General features: G+C 41.9%; 1 protein-coding gene across 1 annotated transcript in view; it reads right to left on the bottom strand.

The window, feature by feature from the left end:
• The window catches only part of trrap (transformation/transcription domain-associated protein), an 81,457-nt gene that overhangs the window by 16,005 nt on the left and 45,207 nt on the right, over positions 1-20,245 (bottom strand). Inside the window, exons 50-62 of the mRNA XM_023429246.2 lie at positions 19,985-20,131; positions 19,486-19,605; positions 17,617-17,904; positions 16,852-16,989; positions 16,432-16,544; positions 15,543-15,678; positions 13,273-13,464; positions 10,630-10,825; positions 9,812-9,930; positions 9,554-9,700; positions 8,309-8,409; positions 5,727-5,928; positions 4,015-4,176 (exon numbers count right to left, since the gene is read on the bottom strand). Of these exons, the coding sequence (XP_023285014.1) occupies positions 4,015-4,176; positions 5,727-5,928; positions 8,309-8,409; positions 9,554-9,700; positions 9,812-9,930; positions 10,630-10,825; positions 13,273-13,464; positions 15,543-15,678; positions 16,432-16,544; positions 16,852-16,989; positions 17,617-17,904; positions 19,486-19,605; positions 19,985-20,131 (2,061 nt within the window). The remainder of the gene's footprint in view (positions 1-4,014; positions 4,177-5,726; positions 5,929-8,308; positions 8,410-9,553; positions 9,701-9,811; positions 9,931-10,629; positions 10,826-13,272; positions 13,465-15,542; positions 15,679-16,431; positions 16,545-16,851; positions 16,990-17,616; positions 17,905-19,485; positions 19,606-19,984; positions 20,132-20,245) is intronic.

Here is a 20,245-nt window from a genome sequence, read left to right as displayed (position 1 = left end):
AGACAGAGGTGGAGAAGGAGGAGATGGAGAGAGCGAGAGGGACAGAGAGAGATACTGTTTGTGTCTGTGTGTCAGAGAGAGATAGAGAGAGAGAGAGAGAGAGAGAGAGAGAGAGAGAGAGAGAGCAGAGAGAGAGAGAGCGAGAGAGAGAGAGAGAGAGAGAGAGAGAGAGAGAGAAAGCGAGAGATCATACTGATACAGCCAGAAACCTCTGCTATAACAGAGGGAGTGTTTGAAGCTTTGAGCCAGGGGAGTTATGGAAGTTAAAAACACGTCATGGCTGAATTACAAAACTGAATGTGACTGATGATGAAATTGCCCTCAAGACTTTCAAGAAAAGTCACTGACAACATTGGAAGGCTTAATGGTTGAAGTCAGGACATATGAGGTTTCAAGTTTTAAACGCATAGCAAATTCACCTCAAACTTAGTGGAGTAGGATTCCTTTGATAAGTAAGGTAGCAGGTGAATACAGTGTATACCTTTGGTGTATAATTTATAAATCTGTCTCAGGTTACAGCTCAGTGTGAAGGTAGGATTAGTTAGCTACATGGCCTGAAGTTCAGCATCCAAGATGCATCATTTTATGAAATCAAAATTCTCAATTCATGTAAAATTTCTGCTACTAAACCAAGAAATGAACAAACCTTTCAAACGGAAAATTAGCGAGTTCTCTTACCAGCATATGTGGTAGATATTTTCTTTCCTTCCTCAGTTTATTATCATATGGATCAAGGTATAGTTAAGGCAAATTCACATACTGTAGGTTTCCTTTATTAATCATCCATTCCATGATTCCCTGATTTAGTAATTCTCAAACAATCCAAATTCTGCACTCGTCACCAAATTAATTTCTAATACACAAGAGGGCGACCACTGTGACACACTGCACACAGAAACTGTAAAGGAATCACCCTTTGACTGAGAGAGGTAAACTCCACACTGATATAGTTGTGTGTGTTTGACATTTGGCTATCACCGTGACTGCACAAAACGAGTGCCTAAAGGTAGAACATGAGCTGTGACAAAGCTCCCTAAAATGCCATGATCTGCCATTTTTAAAAACTATAAGCAGAGGCAAAATAAGCTCTTGCCCGCAGCTTTTCTTTTTAGACCATTTCCAAGGTGGTAATCTTACAGGACAGGCATTTTCATATAATCCAAGAGTAACATATATATATATACACACACACACAATATATTAATTTATATGCTTATTCTTAGTCTCATTTTAAGTCTCATCTTGGAGGTTTTTGTTAGTTTTTTAAAACTGATAGGAATGATGACAAATACAAAAACAATAACCAGGTTGTAAAAAAACCAAAAAAAACAAAAAAACCAAAAACTAGTACAGAGTTTTCATAGAGACTCTAGGTGGAAGAAATCTGCGAGCCTGGATTTAGGACCGCTGGATATTGGTAGAAGACCAAACCACAAGGTTCTCTCAGATCTCAGAGCAAAATTTCACAGGCTGCAATTACATGGCTACTTGATCCCTTCTAGACCCTCCATACGCCTGAGGGGCAGAAAGGGATACCTCCACGTCTCAACAACAAAACTGGGCTCAATACTGATTAAAGGCGGGTTGAGGATGGATAGTGGTGGTGGTGGTGCTGGTGGAGGATACAGGAGAGAGATGGAGAAGGAGAGAGAAGAAGTTTTTTTTTTTCCCCACACCTTAACTTCAGGCTAAATGTATGTTGGATCTTTAAGCTTTTCTTGACTCGATCGACATTCCTCTGACACCTAGCCCAGTTCTTCAGAGGGATTCTCGAGCCGAACAAATCAAGCTCACACAAAAACTAGCTTAGGTTTAAGGCTGCCAAAGGTGAGAATAGGTCAGCCAACAGCTAACTAGAACATACTGTAGTTCTCCTTGGACTACATGGACTACTTATAAGAGCTGTTCTGGATCTCAGCAGGTCTCAAATTCTTCAAGACACTCAGTTCCCTAAATGCAGGTAACTCACAACTAGCAGGGGAGACCGATAGGATTAACTCGGTGGTGAAAGAGGCTGCTGCTGTTGGAGGTCTAAGTCTGGGCAGCCTGGATGATACAAAAGGAAAGAAGGAAAACTTGTAGGAAATTCAACTACATATGGTGAGCTAATATAGTTACAAAGCACCTTTAGCCACCACCAAACGGCTTTAACTATTCTTTACCGGCTAAAGGAAAGTCGATGAAGTACAATGCTTTCAGTACAAAAAGCCACAGCCTCAGTCACGAACAACTTAAAATAAATTAGTGTTACATCTTTCTACTGCAAATAAGTCAAGTGAATACTGTATACACACCTCTGCACCTAACAACTAACTATAAAGAGTTCGTAATTGTTTACACTGCCTTTCCGAAATCTCATATTTTCAATTTTTATGAATATACAGTAAATGTTCTGACAAAAAGACAGATGTAGAATGAAAAATTACACCACTGGGATGAGAAGTGAAGGACTAGAGTCAGGAGTAACGAGAAGAGAGGGAGTTCTAAGTGGCAGCTAACAGCAGCATTAAAGATGAAAGAGGAAGTACGGCAGAGAGGAAGAGGAGGAACCAGAGATCAGCACGCTAATGGGAAGATAAGAAATGTCATATTTCGGTGAGGCTGAGGTGGGCTGAGGGGAAGAGGGCGAGTGGTAGACAAGGAGGAGGCAGCAAGGGAGGATGGGAGTGCGTGTGGGGAGGGGTGGTGAGATTCTCTGTTAACTTCTGATTCATCTTCCCGCCTGCCCCCAGGCGCTCTTCTCCTCACCTTCATCAATATTTCAACGTACGTTTTTTAAACATCCCGCCGCCGCAGAGAAACTCTAAATAATTCAGGCAAGCGGCAGAGATAAAGCCTGCCATGCATTAAAATGTGGTTCTCTTTACATAAAAAATCAGAAGAAGAAAAGAGTGCCAACCTTTTACCCTTCACTCATTACAGGGTGATGAGGCAGACCAAAGGAAGGCTTGGATCTCCAAAGATGGAAAACCTCTCCATTCATATACATGCAAAAGGCAGGTACTAGTTTAAGTGGTTCAACTATAACTCAAGAGGCCACAACCTATTAACAACCAGATGTCCGGCTCAAGTATCCTTTAGATAGATAAAACACCTAAAAAAGGATTAATGCGGTCTATAAAAATCCAAGATAAAAACGTAAATGCAAATTATTCAGCATATTCATTAAACAGCTAACTTGCATTAAGCCAGGTTGTTAATAGGCTTAGCAATCAACCATCTGCATGTTAAAAAGTATCATCACTTCATCACATACTTGGTCCGTCTTTTCACGATGCTACTACATCTATCTGTTACATTACCCACTTGGATTTTAAAACCCTGTCTCTTCCCTCCCTTCTCTTTTTCCTTCTCCACTCCTTCTCTCATATCCTCTATACAATATTCCTGCTCTGCTGAGAGGATTGGTTGTTTGTTATAGCAGACTACTCTTTGAAGATCAACCTCTTCAAATTGTGCAGAAATAATACTCCATTAAGCAAAGCAAATTAGTCCTCGGTTTAATTACTAGCTCTGTTCCTGCAGTGCGGATGCGTACGATATTAACTTTATAATCATTTCTTGAACAAATAATTTAAGAACCAATTCACCAGGGACTGGTGAAAGCCAATAAATTGCTAAAAGGGACAGTGAACGAGTCTGAATGCTTAGTTTGGTAAATAGAAAAGCAGGAGAGAGAGAGAGAGAGGCCACGTTGGCGTGAATGCAGTTAATTTATCTTGATTAGAAAGATGTGCTTGAGCACTAATGCTAACACACCAGCCAGATGTGCCCCCCAAAAATGGATGAAAGAAGCCAAGGAAAACAACATTAATGATTGATCGGTGGGGCAGGCATCCAGGCACGAAATTTAAGACTACAAAATGTAAATGCAACAAGGGCAGGGAAAAGAACATATTCTAAATTGTAAGATTATTTGACAATGCTGTTTGACAGATGTTTTCGGTGGAAGTTACCAACACAAACAAGAGGATTTTGGCTTTTTTTGTTTTGTTTTGTTTGTAGAGGCCTTACCTGGCTGATTAGGTTGAGCAGAGGTTTGCCTTCTGAACCAACCAGGCAGGTCAGGAGCTGCGGTATCCACGCCAGCCACTGGATGGGCGGGACTCCAATGCAGTACTTGTCCACGGCATCTGCCAGGGTGTTCTTGTCATCAAAGCTGAGTAGCCACAACACCTAGAGGTGAAGGTGACGTCAGGAGGAGACACAGGTAAGAAAGAGAGGAACGACAAAAACAACAAATTGAATGCAACACTATTCTGCTAAGTTAGAATATTCCATAAATTTCACAACAAAACAACTATCGTAAGACACCAAGTTACAAGAGGTAAGGTCTCTATCATCAATCAGACCCATTGCTGCTTCCCTGGCTCTGTTCACAGCAGGAAGGGGACCGCAGAGGAAGGAATGAGTTCACTGTCTCCCTATGATCAAAGCTGAGCCAATGTGGAGGTGATCTCTCCTCCCCTGGTGCGCTTGTGTGTGCATCTAGATTATGATGAAGACATTAACCCCACTCAAACCCCCCCAGGCTCTCTTCAGTGAGCCAACCCGGGTACACAGATTGTGTATAATTACTGATAATGACTGGTCATCTCACTTCATCCATCAGGACTAAGCGCTGCCAACCCAGCTTGGCAGCACAATACCAGGGAGGGTCACCAGGAAAAAAAATGTAACTGGAACGTGAAGCTAGTAGAGGCCATTATTAGAACAGATAATGACAGTAATGCCTGATGTTAACACTGGACGTGGCAAGGCCGTATTTATTATTTATCCAGCCTGACACAGAGAGGTAGCTGGTAGCTTTCGCTCTCTAGATGAGTCTCTCTAATCTGACTCTCCTGTGGCTCTTTGAAAACAGAGACCCAGCAGGCAGTTTAATAAAGTTTTTACAATTTCTCAGCCCTCTCAATCCACTAATAATAGAAAACAGTCCAGTTTTAAAAAGTGCTTTTAATGAAGCAAAAAAAGAAGAATTTGCAATAATTTCTTACATTTTATGCTCTGATCATCTGATTTGATGTTGCGTCTTTTTCTGATATTGAGCACAACCTGACCTGAATATATTATAGCAGAGCAGAGGAGCTCTCAACCTAGTATGAGAGCATATAGACCTCTGTCTGTGCTGAGCTCTGGAGGGACTGTAGTGAACGCACTGGTGTGTGTCTGTGTAAGAAGGTAGGATGCTTGTTAGCAAGGAGTCCATCCCTTTACCTCACACACGGGGCTTACTCAACTGTTAAGTATGGTAGTGTTGGACTGTTTGTTAACCCCCCGTGTGCCAGAGGATGGCCTTCACTCCACCATCGATCTGCCATGGAAGCCCATCCACATTGTGTACCCCTGGACTGTAATCGATCAAATTACTACTCTCTGCTTGTAACTGTGGCTGAGAGGGTGAGAGGGTGGGGGAGTGAGGGTGGGAGTGGGGCAGAGTCTTCTCATCAGCACCAATAATACATGGGCTGGATAGGGTCAGGAAACAAGGGAATTAACTGTGACCTCATTTGGAAAAAGGCCTGACTGAGGCTACTGATTTTATAGAAACAGAGGTTAGATGCAGAAGCAGTTACTGACACGCTATGTTCAGAGAGAGAGAGAGAGAGAGAATCCTCAACAACTGAGGACAAGAGATAAACAGTGATGTTGTCTTCTCATTGCGCCTTCAACAATTGAACATGTATAATCACACAAAAAGCCTCCTTTCCCAGATCCCTTATCACCTTTGCTAGGTATTTGCGGGACTTGCTCTCGTTTTGGTGGCGGCAGGCGTGGAGGTAGCAGGTAATGGCGGAGACTCCCAAATGGAGCTGGCGGTCCTTGACAAAGATGTTTTCCAGATAGTCACCCCACATGGCCCAGGCCTTCACTAGGACATCATGCATCTGTACAGCTGCTGAAAAGGCCTTGTTGGCCTCCTCTGACCTGGAACAAAGAGGGAGGTAAGGTGGAGAGCGTTAAAGAGTGTAAAGGGGGTAAAGTGGCAAGGGCAAGTGAGCGAAGGGAGACAGCTGGAGGGGAAGTAGAAGAAAATGGATTGGATGAAAGGGAAGTCAAAGGGAAGAAAAGAGAGACAAAATAAGGAGGGACGCTAAAGAGAGGGGGGGAGAGCTGCATGAATCTAAGAGATGGATTTAATATTTGTGTCAAGACTGGAGAAGGGGGATTGAAGGAGCAAAATAAAAAGAGAAAGATGGAGTGTGCAAGAAACAGATTATGATGATCATATTCTATATTATGTACTACACATCAATAAGCACCATATTTCATTTGCTGTAATCTTCAAGGCCTTTCCACTTGGCATTACAGAGTAAGCATTTAACCCAGCATGAATTAATGTCACCAAGGGTTCAGCTGCGTTGCTACACTGTAATATGAGTTTAACCCAGCACTATCATACTGTGCAGATCAATCCGTTTAATACTGGGTGACATATGAGCTTAACATCTTCCTATTTAATCGGAAATGACAGAGTCTCAGCAAGGTAAAAATCTCAGTGTATTATCTGTATACAAATACATTGACCGTGAAGAGCATTGCTACCGCTTAGAGAAATCTGCAGGCTGATAAACCTGAGGATCTTTGGGATTTTTATCCTGGCACTGCAATCTAACAGTCACACTTAAAGTATTCAATTTGGACACAGTTAAATTGCAGGCAAAGAAATAGACAGGTGAAGTCTGGCAGGAGACCCAAGTTTTGACTGCACCATTTATGCTGACAGGGAAATATATTCTGACTCATCAGCTGTTTTCACCACGCCAAGCGGTTTCTAACCACTCGCTGGCACGCAGTCTGAATAATTTTTACACACCTTTCAGCCTTTGATTAATAAATAAGATGCAAGAGGCACCTCGAGACGCACTACCTTGCAGTCAAAACAAGGAGACAGGCCTGTCAATGAAAAAGCCTTACTGAGCTACAGTTAGTAAATGTACCTCCATTTTAGGAATGCTTCCAAAACTACTCTCCCACTTACTTACTTACTTATAGTGAAATGGTCTCCCAAGCCAATCAATTAAAATGTGTTATTATAAAAGGCATTTTGGCATGTGATTAAGAAATGGGAGCTTGATTGCTATGGGAGTCAGAGCCGAAGACCCTCCAGTAATACTTAATGGGGTTGCCTCAGTCACTTTGCCAGTGCTAAAGTACATTAACAGTTTCTACTACCCGGCTCAACAGGAGCGCAGGCACCCAACAGACTGTCAAATCTCTGACACCCGTTTAATTGAATGATCCCAAAATCCTGAGCACATGTGGCTGCACATGCACACACGCGTGCATAAATAACACACACACACACACACACACACACACACACACACACACACACACACACACACACACACACACACAAAGACTCTCTCAACCCCTAACCCCCACTCTGCTGTTAATTCTCCCCCGGTGTAGGGGAAACTTAATGATTGCAATAAACCCTGCTGAGGTGGAGGCAAGTTCTGCTGATCCCATAGATTCCTGCAAATTGCCTCGAGTTAATTATTGAGCTGCATATACATTTAATAAGCCTTCCTCAATTTGTCTTTCACCCCTCAGGATGCCATGTCACGTCAAAGATGACGGGTGAAAAGGGGGGTGCCGAGGGGGAGGGGTGTTAAAGAGCGTGGCTGTGGGTATGCGAAGCCCAGTTAAGCATGGAAAGAGCCGTACTTGTAGACAAAAACACATTACTGACACTGTCACAAGCCGATGACACAGATGTACATTAACATCTAAGCCACGTCATGGGGGTTACCTAGTAACATAATCTCAGAGATGCGTCAGCAAAAAGTGCTTATTAAATATGACTGCCATGTCCTCATAGGAGAAAACCACTGACACAGTTTGAGGACATAATGAACAAAAGGAAAGACATTAGCAGACAGAAGGATCAGTTTAGACAAAAACAAAAAGGTAGAAAAGTAGTCAAAATCCTGCTATATTGCCGTTAAGAAGACTCCTTGTAATGCTGCCTTTGCTTGTTTAAACTGAAGCAAACAAGCCTGTATAATGCTGCCCCAGTGTCAACTTTTAGATAGCGTGCTGCTGCTCTGGAATCAGAGGCGTGATGTGTAACACAGCCGTGTCTGTGTCCTGTCCCGTCGCTCTGGCCCTCTCTTTTAAACAGAAGTTGTTCCAGCTCTGTAACTACCTCCGCTGGCAGCACAACAATGCCCCCCCTCCTTCTGTGTTTGTACCTTTTTATACAGGACAACATGGAGGAATAACGGCACAACATTCCCGCCTTGAACAGGCTGTGAAATAGGTGCTAAAGACAGAACAACTGGATCCCCAGTGGACATACTTGTTGATTTGAGCCAGGAACATGCCCTTCAGAGCGTAGAACTCAGCTGTCATCTCCTTGGTGAAGTATTTCAGGTTGGTTGACTCTATCACCTCCAAACCCTGACAGATAGAGCAGAGAACAATGGAGGTTTAACTTCAAACAAAACCGCAGTAAAGTAACTTTCATCGACACTAGAGAGGAATCGTGAAGAACATACCACAACATTTTGTTTTAGACAGGGCCATAATTACAGGTGAAAAACAAACAAAGTGCTAGGTGTTCATTAAGAAGTAAGAAAACAGGGGTTAAGGGAACTAAACTTCCATTATGGTGAGCCTCTGATTAGGTGTCCCCTATGTACTGCTGTGACAAACGATGTGTAGCAGGAGAGAGAGACAGAGAGCACCAGAGGATATGAGATAGAAGAGAGAACGAGAGAGAGAGAGAGGGGAGTGTCTACTGGCACTTTTAATGACTTGTGGTGTGCTGGACTGCTTCTATTAATCAGAGTACTCCATGGGCTTAAGAGCAAGCTCCTGAGTTACACTCTCTTATAAGTCTCCCTGCTATAACTTGTCACCTAGAGCCACCCCAAACACTTCTTGCTCTTACTACTTTTCCCACTCAAAGTATCGTTAACTATGCTTCCAGCTACTGCTAACAGAAATCCACCCAAGTACTTAAATGACCCTACATGCATCAAATGTGCTCTTCTTCAGTAGAGACCGGCTCATTTCAAATTGGAGCATTCATTACCACAGTCCAAATCTCCTGCAGCTGTGCTACATTATGGTGCAGATGTTGCATGGGCCCGATGTATTTATCATGTTTTGATCACACATAATTGGATTGTACGAGCAAAATGATTTCTGCTCTTTCTACAGTGACTTTGCCAATAAAATATTTCATGAGTTACAAGTTGAAATCAAAATTTATGCATTTGTTAATAAAGCCAAGAATTTGATTTTGAACATGACAAAAATACTACATTTATATTTGTAATACATTATCAATCCTGGGGCTCAAATAAATTGAGATTACACCAATCTAGTGCAAGTATTATTTATGATAATAAATATAAAACACACTTACAAGTTTTCAATTTCTGAAAAAAGTTTTCATCAGTAAAACATCACAGAAATGGGGCAGAATAAGCGTCATGTAAGTCTATGCTTGCATATGAATCAATATTTAGTGCATGGGTAAAATAAATAAGTGAAGCAAGAGAAGAACACAGTAACAGTCGGTCACACTCAATCTTACCTGCATGCATTCATTCTTGCCCATGACACCAGCCAGCTGCAAATAACATTTGACCTGCTGTCGGATCTTCTGGAAGCAGTCAACTATGGGCACAGTAGGGATGGTGTGGATACGACTCAGAATGTCCAGAGCCACATTCACCAAACCCTAGGGAGACAACAGCGTGATGTGATTTCACAGACACAAACGATTATGTTTAAAGAAACCTGAGACAGACAGAAGTTAAACTTGTATGATAAAAGCAGAATGAACCATTACCTGTTTGCGTGCTATCTTGCCATACTGAATGATAGCAGAAGCCGAGGCATGAACTCCTAACATGGCATTGTTGTTGTTCGGATCATGCTGTGTGTTTGTCTCATACGCTGTCACTATGGCTGCAGACAGGGACAATTACAGTCATGAATATGAATTTCCTCTTTGTACAAGTGTCATAGTTTAAAAAGTAAGCTTAGAGCAGTATGAACACTGGGAATCTTCTAGCACTCTGAAAGCTCTGCTGTCATAACACAGAGGGCACCGGGGACACTGAATGTATTGAACAGTAAATGGGCCATGGCAATGAATTTCATCAGGAATATTCCATTTCACTTTAACATAAGTTTGAAGGCTGTCATGTATAAATGAAGTGCATTTCATTGGCATGGTGCTGCAGAATCAGTGCTATTATTTCAGCTCCTCACAGTGCAAGTTGGAGTTCAAGTTGCTTGAGACATCACATTTTGCAGTGGCTGCCTCTCTGAATGGTTTCAAAGTCACCGCGGGAGAGAGCTGAGCACTGAGCAAGGTAAATATGTGTGTGTTATGTCCTGCAGTAAGAGAGAGTGCTTTAACAAGCTGACATTTGGAAATGTGCAGAGACCCTGAGGTGATTCTGCACTTTGAGGCCTTTTAAAGAAGGCCCCTTTTTGATGAACCTAAGCAGCAAAATGAGAGTATGTCGGCATGAGAGTGGCACCCTGTAACACACCTACAATTTGTAAAAACTCATGCATCTGAACAGAAATATGTGTTTCAATATCACTGGTGTTAAATACAGATGGGTCTGTCAGTGTGTGTATGTGTGTGTGTCCCACCTTGGTAGTGGTGCTGGCGCCACATGAAGATGCTGCTCCAGTGGGACAAGTCATCAGAAACAATGGGCAATCGGTTCCTCCACGTTTTCACCACTGTCTTCATGTCATGGAGGCTGGTGTTGCGGCCCAGGTTAGCTGGCTGAAGTCCTGCATTAATTTGCGCTGCCTCTTGCAGCTCAATTATCTGCTGTGCCGCCTGGGGAGAAATCATAAGTAATGTCTCAGCCCTCATACAATATCACAGGTATCTTGACCACCCTCCACTCTTTGGCCCTAACTTTAAACTTTTATGGTGCATGCCAGATGGCAGATCTGGAGCCACAGCAAATGGCAAATGCATCTCATGCTTGCAATGGCTAACTTTTCTGTTTACAGCTAAAATTTTGTGTTCCACGACCTGTTCCACAGTCTACTTGAAAGCTTTGGTACAGACAGTATACCAGCTGCACTTAATCTGGTTAATATTTTGTCTACACATCTAAACAAATGTACACTCCCATCCAAATTTCCTGCTTGCTTTGCACTGCATTACACACATCGTGTCCATCTGCTGTCCATCAGTGGCTGGTCAGTTATTTCAGGTTTAAGAAATCTCACGTAAATCTTTTCTTTTCATGTCCTTTTAATGCTTTAAAACCAAACACAGGCTTGCTTGCTTTACGGTGGTTTAACATTATTTCTGACACATCTCTCTCACATTATTTCTTGTTTTCTTCAGTGTTTGGTGTACAAGCTCAATGAAGCAAAACATCCCTAAAAATATCTAAGTGAATCTGATGAAAAGAAAGGTAAAGGAGGATTATAAGAAAGAGAGTAAGATGATGAGGTGTAAACATGGTTAGAAAGTGGATATGGTCGTCTTTGGAGAACAGGCGGTGGAAAGATGGTGTGGGAGATGTGGTGACAGAGGGAAGGAACAAGAAGAAAGGTAATGTCAAGAGTGTGAAGCTGCTGTGAGAATCAAAGAAATTACTCGGATGACTGACTGAATAAGGTAAAAGCACGGACAGTAAAAAAACGTATGGGTATCGACAGATTTGAAGAAAGAAGAGAATGCTGGGGCCGCCCTCCTCTAGGTCGCTGGCTTAAGATTCAAACTGAGCAATCCCAGGGACTGAAAGCCTTCAAAACAAGATGGATCAAAGCGACCAAATGTATTTACATCTGAGGAGAGCTAGAGCTGAGGATAATGCAGAAAATTAGCACATTAACACACAAATTCTTAACTTTTGGCACAATTTGATTTGCATTTCCTCTTTTCATTTGACCGAATTATTAGTAGCAGACACTTGGGACTGCATATATCACAAAAAAAAAAAACAAACACACTTTTTGGCATCAGAAAAACAGTCTAGCAAGAATTTTTAAAGCCACCAAAATAATTCTGCAGGAAAAATCGTTACGACTTCCTATATTGCTTCAATACCCCGAGTATGGCACAGAAAAAAAGACAAGAAGATGGGAAAATGTGAAAATGATAAGCGAGGGCTTCTATCTCATTCCATGAAAAGAAGCCTCATTGATTGGCCTAAAGCCGCTTTGTGAACATATAATCAATCATTCCATTATAACTACTCATCAGTCAATATTAATGCCAACCCTCATAATCGATAGCGTGGGTGATAATCCATTGATCGTCAGTTAGTGCTGACAGCTGAGATTTGATGATAACTTGATTCGAATGGTATTTGAACCCTACTGTATTTGCGGAGTCTAGGCTTCTCATTCTCCAAGGCTCATGGAGTCGTGAATGTGAGATATAGAGTTTGGAATGGAGATTTACAACAGGCCGCTTGGCTGGGTAGAGGAATAAATAGCTTGTTTTCTCTCGGCTAGGGTAAATAATTGGACTGCACATATGCGAGCGTACGTACACCAAAATACACAGACACACACGCGCACACACACACACATACACACAATAACAAAGAGCGTAGTCACCCAATTCAAATACCCATTCTGAAAAGATAAATGCAGTGAATCAGAGCCGTGCTGAAGACTTAACCCCCCTGCTCCGAAATCAAATCTCCCAAAACAAAATAAATTAGGCAATACAATATTTTTCACAATTATCTGTTAATATCAGCTGATGGCCCATTTCTAACCTTCATTCAGACCGTCCCATTCATCATGTAAATGTAATTCTGCTGCAGGTATTTAATCAAATGGTATCTGATGGCAGGGAAGTAATTACAGCCATTCTAAACTAACTCCCTTTCTTCCCTCCTCTTCTTCTCTCTCTCTCTCTTTCTTCCCATGTTCCCGCGTTCTGTTCACTCTCCACCTTTTTCAATTTCCATCGCCTTATCCCTTATTTTCTCATTCTCCTTTTTTCATCTTTGCCCCTGTCTATTGTAATCTCTTGTGGTGGAATCAAAGAGGCTTAAAGGTTTTTAGATTTTTTTAATCATCTATCTCAATTTTACAAAATGGAGTGAGAGGGGAAGATAGAGGCTGTTATCAGCGTTACTCAACAACGCAACGTCTCGGGGCTACGGATGATCTCTCGACATGCATCTCTTCAAGTGCTTATCACAATAAAAATGACTTACTGTCACTACTCTTCCCGGCTCTCTGACTGCCACGTCACTCTAAATGGAGCCTTGCAACAGGAAAACTCTCGCATGCATTTCGTATACTGACCTGAAGCAGTGGCGTGTGCACATGGGAAACGATGTGAGGCAGCCTCCTCCACTCCCGGATGGCCAGGCTGGAGGCCATCTCCACCAGCCGCTCTATGAAGTTGAGCTGCTGCTCCTCTGGGTGGCAAATGGCCAGGTAGCCACGGTGCATGTTCACCTTCCAGGCCATCTCCTTGGGACAGCTCAGCTCCACCTAGAAATTCACACAGAAAGTCAAGTTCCATATCTAAACGCAAATTTATAGTAGCAAAAGACTGTGGCTACAAAAACGAACTATGCATTACTTTTTTATAATCAATATTTGTTTTTCTCCAAGTTTAATAGGCAGACAATGAGCAACATTTTTTAATGCCTTGGTATAACTACAATACAAAAAGATGGCTCAGTCACACAATGACAGTAGTCTTAATGCTTGTGTAGCACTGCTGCATATATTCTTTTTTATCAGTCTTTTGATTTTGGTGATGGCAGATGGCAGAATACATAAACCAAAGCTTTTCTTGACTGCTCTTTCATGTTGTCAAGCAATCCTTCAGTTTTCCTGTAAAATTCATACTGATAGCACCACAGGATACAATGCTGCGCTGACAAGGCTGCCAATCACCTCAACAAATTTTATTTAAAAGGGTAATAATACAGAATATGTTTTTATTTCTTAGTTTCTCTACAGTGTCCTTGTTGACAAAACAAACAGATTGTCTGACTGTACATTTTCGCATGCAAAATGACAGTGTGTCATGGCAACAGCTGAGTTACTGACAGACAGTAGCTGTTGGTAGTGGCCAAAAAAAAAGCTTCAATTGGTGGCATATTCTCTAGATCTAGACGCTCAGTTGACGTATGTTGCCTGCTGTTCTTCTATGTGCATTTTTGTCCCTGTGATTGATGTCAAGCAGAAAAGCGTACACACTTCACAGCGATGTAAATGTGGGCCTATGACACTTTCTTTGCATAATTTAGTACTTGGACAAATACAAAACAATACAAATTCATTTTCTGAATGGATTCAGCAGGACTTTTGTACTAATGGCTAATCAACCTGATGAGTCTGACACACAGGCGGAGAAGAGGAAAAGGCCCTGCTATTGATTAAAACGCTGAGTGCATTAACACTAAACAAACAACAGCCCTGGGGAGGCTGCTATGTCAAACCTGTGGTTCGCTGTTGTGTGTTTATAAGTGAGCGAGAGAAAGACAGAATGAGAGAAGACCAAAGAGAGGACGAGTGAACAGAGCAAGAGAGTGAGAAAGCATAGTTGTGTATTTGTGTAAGCTCTTCCGATGTTGGGGAGAAAATTACAGTGATCGGTCAAAGCGCACTTATCAGGGGTGACGCTTGATGAATATCCCGGAGACAGGGCTGCCCTTATCAAGAGCCAGCTGTAATTGAAAGCAGGGATATTTGGACTTCGGCTCTGAGCTGGTGAGCTTTGGGCAGGCAGGTAACTGAAAGCCTTGCTCCTCTCCTCCACCATAAAACAAATCACCCTGCAGCAGATGCCAGGGTAATTATTCACACGCGCAGCTGTCGTAAATATTAGCTGCTAGAGCCAGAGCTGTGGAGCGAGGGATGAAGAGACGGAGGTGGAAGTAGGAGTAAAGAGGGTAGGATTAACAAAAAAGAAGATCACGTAAAAGGAAAGAGGGTGGAGAAGTGAGGGACAAAAGAAAGAGAAATGGGTACACAGACGAAGGAAGGAATGAAATGAGGAGGAGGGGATATAGCGGAGTTGGTGCTGCCATCCAGACAATTTAATTAGGTGTCACCTTAGGACAGAGCGGCTCAATGGATTGGTTCCAAGTCTCCTTGAAAGAGCAAAGCAGGAGTATTTGTTATATGTCCGGTACTATCACGCGCTCTCCACCCGGCTACACTTTGTTTTAGGAAACACGAGGCCAATAAATTAACGGACCAAACAGCTGAACTGCATTTCCACAGCTTTACGGCCAACTCTCTCATTCTCCCCCCCTAGGGGCGTGGGGTTGTGGGGGTGGGAGACTGGACGGTACCAATATCAAGTTACTATACTTCACACTGACATGAGGCCTGGGCTCAATATACAGCACTGTACCGGAAACCAGGAATAAAATGAAAAAAAAGTAAGAGAGGAGTCTTTGGTTCACTGGGTTCAAACCTACAGGCTCCAGCGTGTCTGTGGTTGTGTTAGTGAGAACTTGTGGTGAGGGGTTATTGCACCTTTGTGAGTGTGTTTGTGTGTGCAGATATCCATACATGCATACATTTTTACAAGGTGACTGTGCACTCCTCACCTGCACTAGAGCCTCCTTCATAGCAGCCCAATTGGAAACCCTCCAAGCACACTCAAGCACAAGATAAGGGTTTGAGTGGCCTTTGGATTGGCCGTATTCTGTCAACGGTTCCCACTGGTTTAACTCCTTAGAACAGCTGGACATGAAGACGAGGGAGATGAAAAGTTAAGGCAACTTTAATTTATGCTTTAAAATGAGCTACAGCGATAAGATTTTTGTAATAAAATGTATCTTCTTTTTTTATTTGTCCAATTCACAGGGCGTCACTCGGAGCCACCTCTGTCGGAGGCTGACTAAAAAATTCACTGTTTATCATTTTGACTATTTCAAAATGCCCTCTGGGTTTTTCACATTTGCATAGGCTGCCTGGGGTTTTCTGAGACTCACCCGTACAGTTTGTGTGTCTCATTTTAATTTTATGAATGATTTGCATCCTAGACTGTGTCAAGTTGTTAAGAAGCACTTCATTTGGATATATCACAAAAGAAATGGATTTAATGCAGATTTCCCTGCTGACAGAAGCATATTGTCCGAGTAACAGTGCCTATATGCTTCATCCGTATACAAACAAAATTATATTACAGGCCTGCAAAGAAAAAGGTGACATGGACTGGTTTATAGAGGAAAAATATACATATACAGAAATTCAGTTTGTTCATTTTATTCTTCAAATATTTTCATCCCTGGATGCCCTGCTGTATAATTCATGATGTGATGAATGAAATAAATGTTAGGTTTGTACAATCAATAGTACAGAGTGTGTATATATATATATGAAGGTATTAAAGTTAAAATCCACTGTGGTTTTGTGCTGTGGTGGCTCTCACTTGATGTGTAAGACAGACTGCCCTCAGGGACAACAGCATCTTTTCTGTTCCAGAAATCTTACCGTATCCAGTGGTCCTCCCAGAGCTGGTACTCAGGGAAGATAGCAGGGGAGACATTACTCCTCTCGTGCTCTTTTCTAGCCTTCTCCATCGCTTTCTCATAGCTTTCCTGGGCCTGAACAGACACAGTTAAAGTTTTAGTACCGTTATGTTAAATGATTATTAGTGCAACATGCCTTCATGATGAAACTTGCTGTAATATCGGTCTATACTTACTGATATTAATACAAAATATTAGAACCACATATGCATAACAATTTAACATCAACCCAAACTACAGCCTCCAAAATGATCATGAAGGTGAACAAACACCCTCATGAAGGTATTTACTAGCAGGACTTCCAGTGTATGGTGTGGATTGTATGTGGGACAATGTTGGATTGTAGATAAATGTTGTAGTGGTCCGTAAAACTTTCTCTGACCTGTTCAAAGAAGCCATGCTGCTCATATGCAATGGCAGTAGCCGTCTCAGGAAACTTGCACCTCTTCTGCCACAGACCTGCCCACATGTCCTCCTCTTGGAGCAGAGAGTAAAGCTCTGCTAGGGAGTCCAAAATCTCCTGTAGAGAAGTAGAACAAAATGTGGATGGCAGCAGAACAAATTGGAAAATCTGCAGTGAGGAAACTGTGAATTGATTGAGCATCTTTGTTAATGAATCTAGTTCAAACAGGAAAACAGAAAGATTTAAACATGAAGCTGTAACAGACAAAGGCAAATTTATGTCTCCAGAGCATCCAGAGTGGAAAAGAATCATGAATAAAAAGAACATTAACACTAACGTAATATAATAAACTCTTTAAACCTTAATGTTAACAACCGCATATCAATTTATGTATGAGCTAAATGGTAGAGGTAGTGGGTTAAAGTATTGAGCTGATATTGGACTTCAGTAAAATACATGATATCAGAAATGAAAATTGCTTTAATAATTAAATGTATTCCAATGTAGCATGCTAGTTTCACCTACCAAAACCTGTAAGACTGCCTAGAGAAGCTAATATAATAAGATGCAGTTATCTGTTGTGGCATTATGATCAGTAAGTTAGATCAGAGGGTTAAACACATTAAGACAAATAAAAGGTGAAGTGACAGATTTATTGTAATTGTGTAAAAATGATCAATTGTCAAGATAATAGTAGAAAAATAATAGTGAATAGTATTTAATCAGCCACCAAAAACACATTACCTGCTGAGGTGGTGTGATGCTCTCCTGCTCATAAAACTCTGTGCTCTGCTTGGGTTTGCTGTGTAGGCTGAGGCCCTTTTCAAAGGCCTGCTGCTCCAGCATTAGAGTGGAGCGTAGCCAGAGGTTGTGTGTCTTGCCCAAGTACTTCAGCACACAGGGGCGGATGGGAATAGGAGGCACACACTGAGACATGGCCTCCACAAAGCAGTTCAGGGCACTGGGCTGGCAGTCCCGCTGGGCCTGGTGGCTGCCACTGCACAGGAATGGACTCATTTCTCCTGACAAAGCCTGGAAGAGGCGCGAGAGAGAGAGAGAGAGAGAGAGAGTTCATCAACTACCCAGTTTAACTTGAGCTGCAATGCCCTGATATAGCATATTGATAAAGGCATCTGTTGCATGTACGCCATGCAACATGATGCCTTTTTCCAGTAACTGAGAGCTGTTACAAAAAAAAAAAGAAAAAGGAGGTAAGCGAAAACAGGTAAGAAGCCTGGAAATGCACGAATGACTAATTATATGCAGCCTTCTTGTGTCCTGAGATGAAGACAAACATGATCAACTACACTACAAATCCATTAACTTTCTGTAGAGATGAGCTACATGTGATTTTGAATACAGTTATAAACCGTATGAATAAATAGTGCTGTAAAAATATTAAGATTGTGATAGTGACTTTAACCACTTTTCCGAGTTCTACTCAGGTGTCTTGCTTTTCTGTTTTACTATCAATCAATCAATCAATCACCCTGTTTAGCATTTCGCCTTCATTTGAGACAATGAAAAAAAGCATAATTTTCTTGTTTGAACTGCACAGGGATACACTCTGCAACCAGAGTCTCTCACAACACACAGTTGGACAGAACAGGATTTGAGCGTGACCACAGGGTTAGAGTGCCAATAATCATGACTGACACATGAATAAATGATGTATTGGTAATGAATATAATTTTCACTGCCTGTTGACAGCATGGAATAATTAATGCTTTGATGGTCACTTTAATTAGGCTGGTGGTGGAGAAGGCCAATATGTCAAATTCCTTCCTATGAAAAATATGCTTTTCTATCATGCCCATGAAATAATCAGACCCAGAGATAAAAAAGCCTGAGCACTAATTATCACTCTATTTTCATCTTAAATTGATATGGTGTAATGGTGGCATGAAATGCAGAGCTGAGGCACCCATCAGAATAAACATGTGACATATCTGTCACAGGAAGAAAATATTATTTTGAAGCCATCTTTCTACTCACTGCATCTTTCAGATGCTTAAGAACTCAATCACTTCAAATCAAGGCCTTTCAACGTGTCTCAAAATACTCTATACGCATCTCATTCGTTAAACTCATTACAGCTTCCCTCCCTCAGCTTTCTCGTTTCCGTATTTAGCATGAATGAATCTGTCCTCATGAAGTGGAAGTACACGTTTTGAGACGGAAATGGGAAAGCCGAGCTCGGAGTTACTGTCTGCTTGTTAATGTCATTGTTAAGATAAATAAAGGATATACACGGCATAGGTACGTGCGTAAGGGATCGTTTTCAAATAAGCATCGTGCAAGTCAAAAAATACTTGGGGAGTGGAGTAGAAATAAGTGCATGTCTGTGTTTATGATTTATATTGTGAAAAAAGATTAACCAAGGGACACATTTTGGATTTGTAGCAGTGGAAAGAGCTATACAGTATACAAGCTGTGACATGCAACTGTTTTGTCAGTACCTACTGTATGCAAAACAGAATCGCACATTTCCCCACAATATGTCGACAGAGGGAACCACACTAAAACGTACTGTATATACAACTGAAATTACCACAAGCTTTCTCCTTCTCTGCTCTGGCTGCATCTACATAGAGGCCAGTAAGTTATACTCACATGCTGCTGCCTGTCAGAAAGGATCTTCCAGAGGCGAGGGAAGAGCTGAACCCAGGTCCTCTCAGCCAGCGGTGTAGAGATGTGACAAAGCTGGACCAGAGCGTTCAGAAGTGCTCCCGTCTAAACATGGACCAAAGAAAAATGACAGGCTGCTGACTTAGCAATCTCTGTCCTCAGCACTCAAGAGCACTGCTTCTTAACTGTCCCATTGGGTGGTTAATTGTATTTGACTGATGTCCCAGGTCAAAATCAGTTTTTGATTTTATAAGTAGAAGAAAATTCAGCAGGGTTCTGAAAAACTTTTGCACAGGTCTCTTGTAATGCCAATACTTACCGCTGAGTAATCAGGGGGAAAAATCAGGGGAACAATCCCTTAACATAATGGTTAGATATATCATTGCTCCCAGCCTTGTCAAAATCCAGTCAGTTTAATCAAACCCTCAGTACACTCTGAACTAAAGGACAGCGTACATGCTGGTTTGATGAGGACCAATCTTACCTTGACTTCCCGTAGTGAGTCAAGGAACTTGTCATGGCGGTTGGTAAGCATGTGCAGTTGGTTGCCTGTGTCTCTGTCAGCCTGCTCCTTAGTCTTGGGGATGGCAGTCTGGTCACCTGGTGCCAACTCTATGTCTATTTCCACATCCTTCCAGGGAAGACAAGACAGGAGAGGAAAACAATTGTCTTTTGAGAGAGCTTTGACATTTCGTCTTCACGTTGGAAACGACACTGTTTTAAAAGTCGATTGTATGACATAAAG

This window comes from Seriola lalandi, unplaced genomic scaffold (genome assembly GCF_002814215.2).
Source record: "Seriola lalandi dorsalis isolate HSWRI2012SDOR001 ecotype SW California unplaced genomic scaffold, Sedor1 jcf7180002054892, whole genome shotgun sequence".
In the NCBI taxonomy this organism is placed as follows: Eukaryota; Metazoa; Chordata; class Actinopteri; order Carangiformes; family Carangidae; genus Seriola; species Seriola lalandi.
The sequence above is the reverse complement of the archived record's forward strand: the minus strand, read 5'-3'. Positions and strand labels throughout refer to the sequence as shown.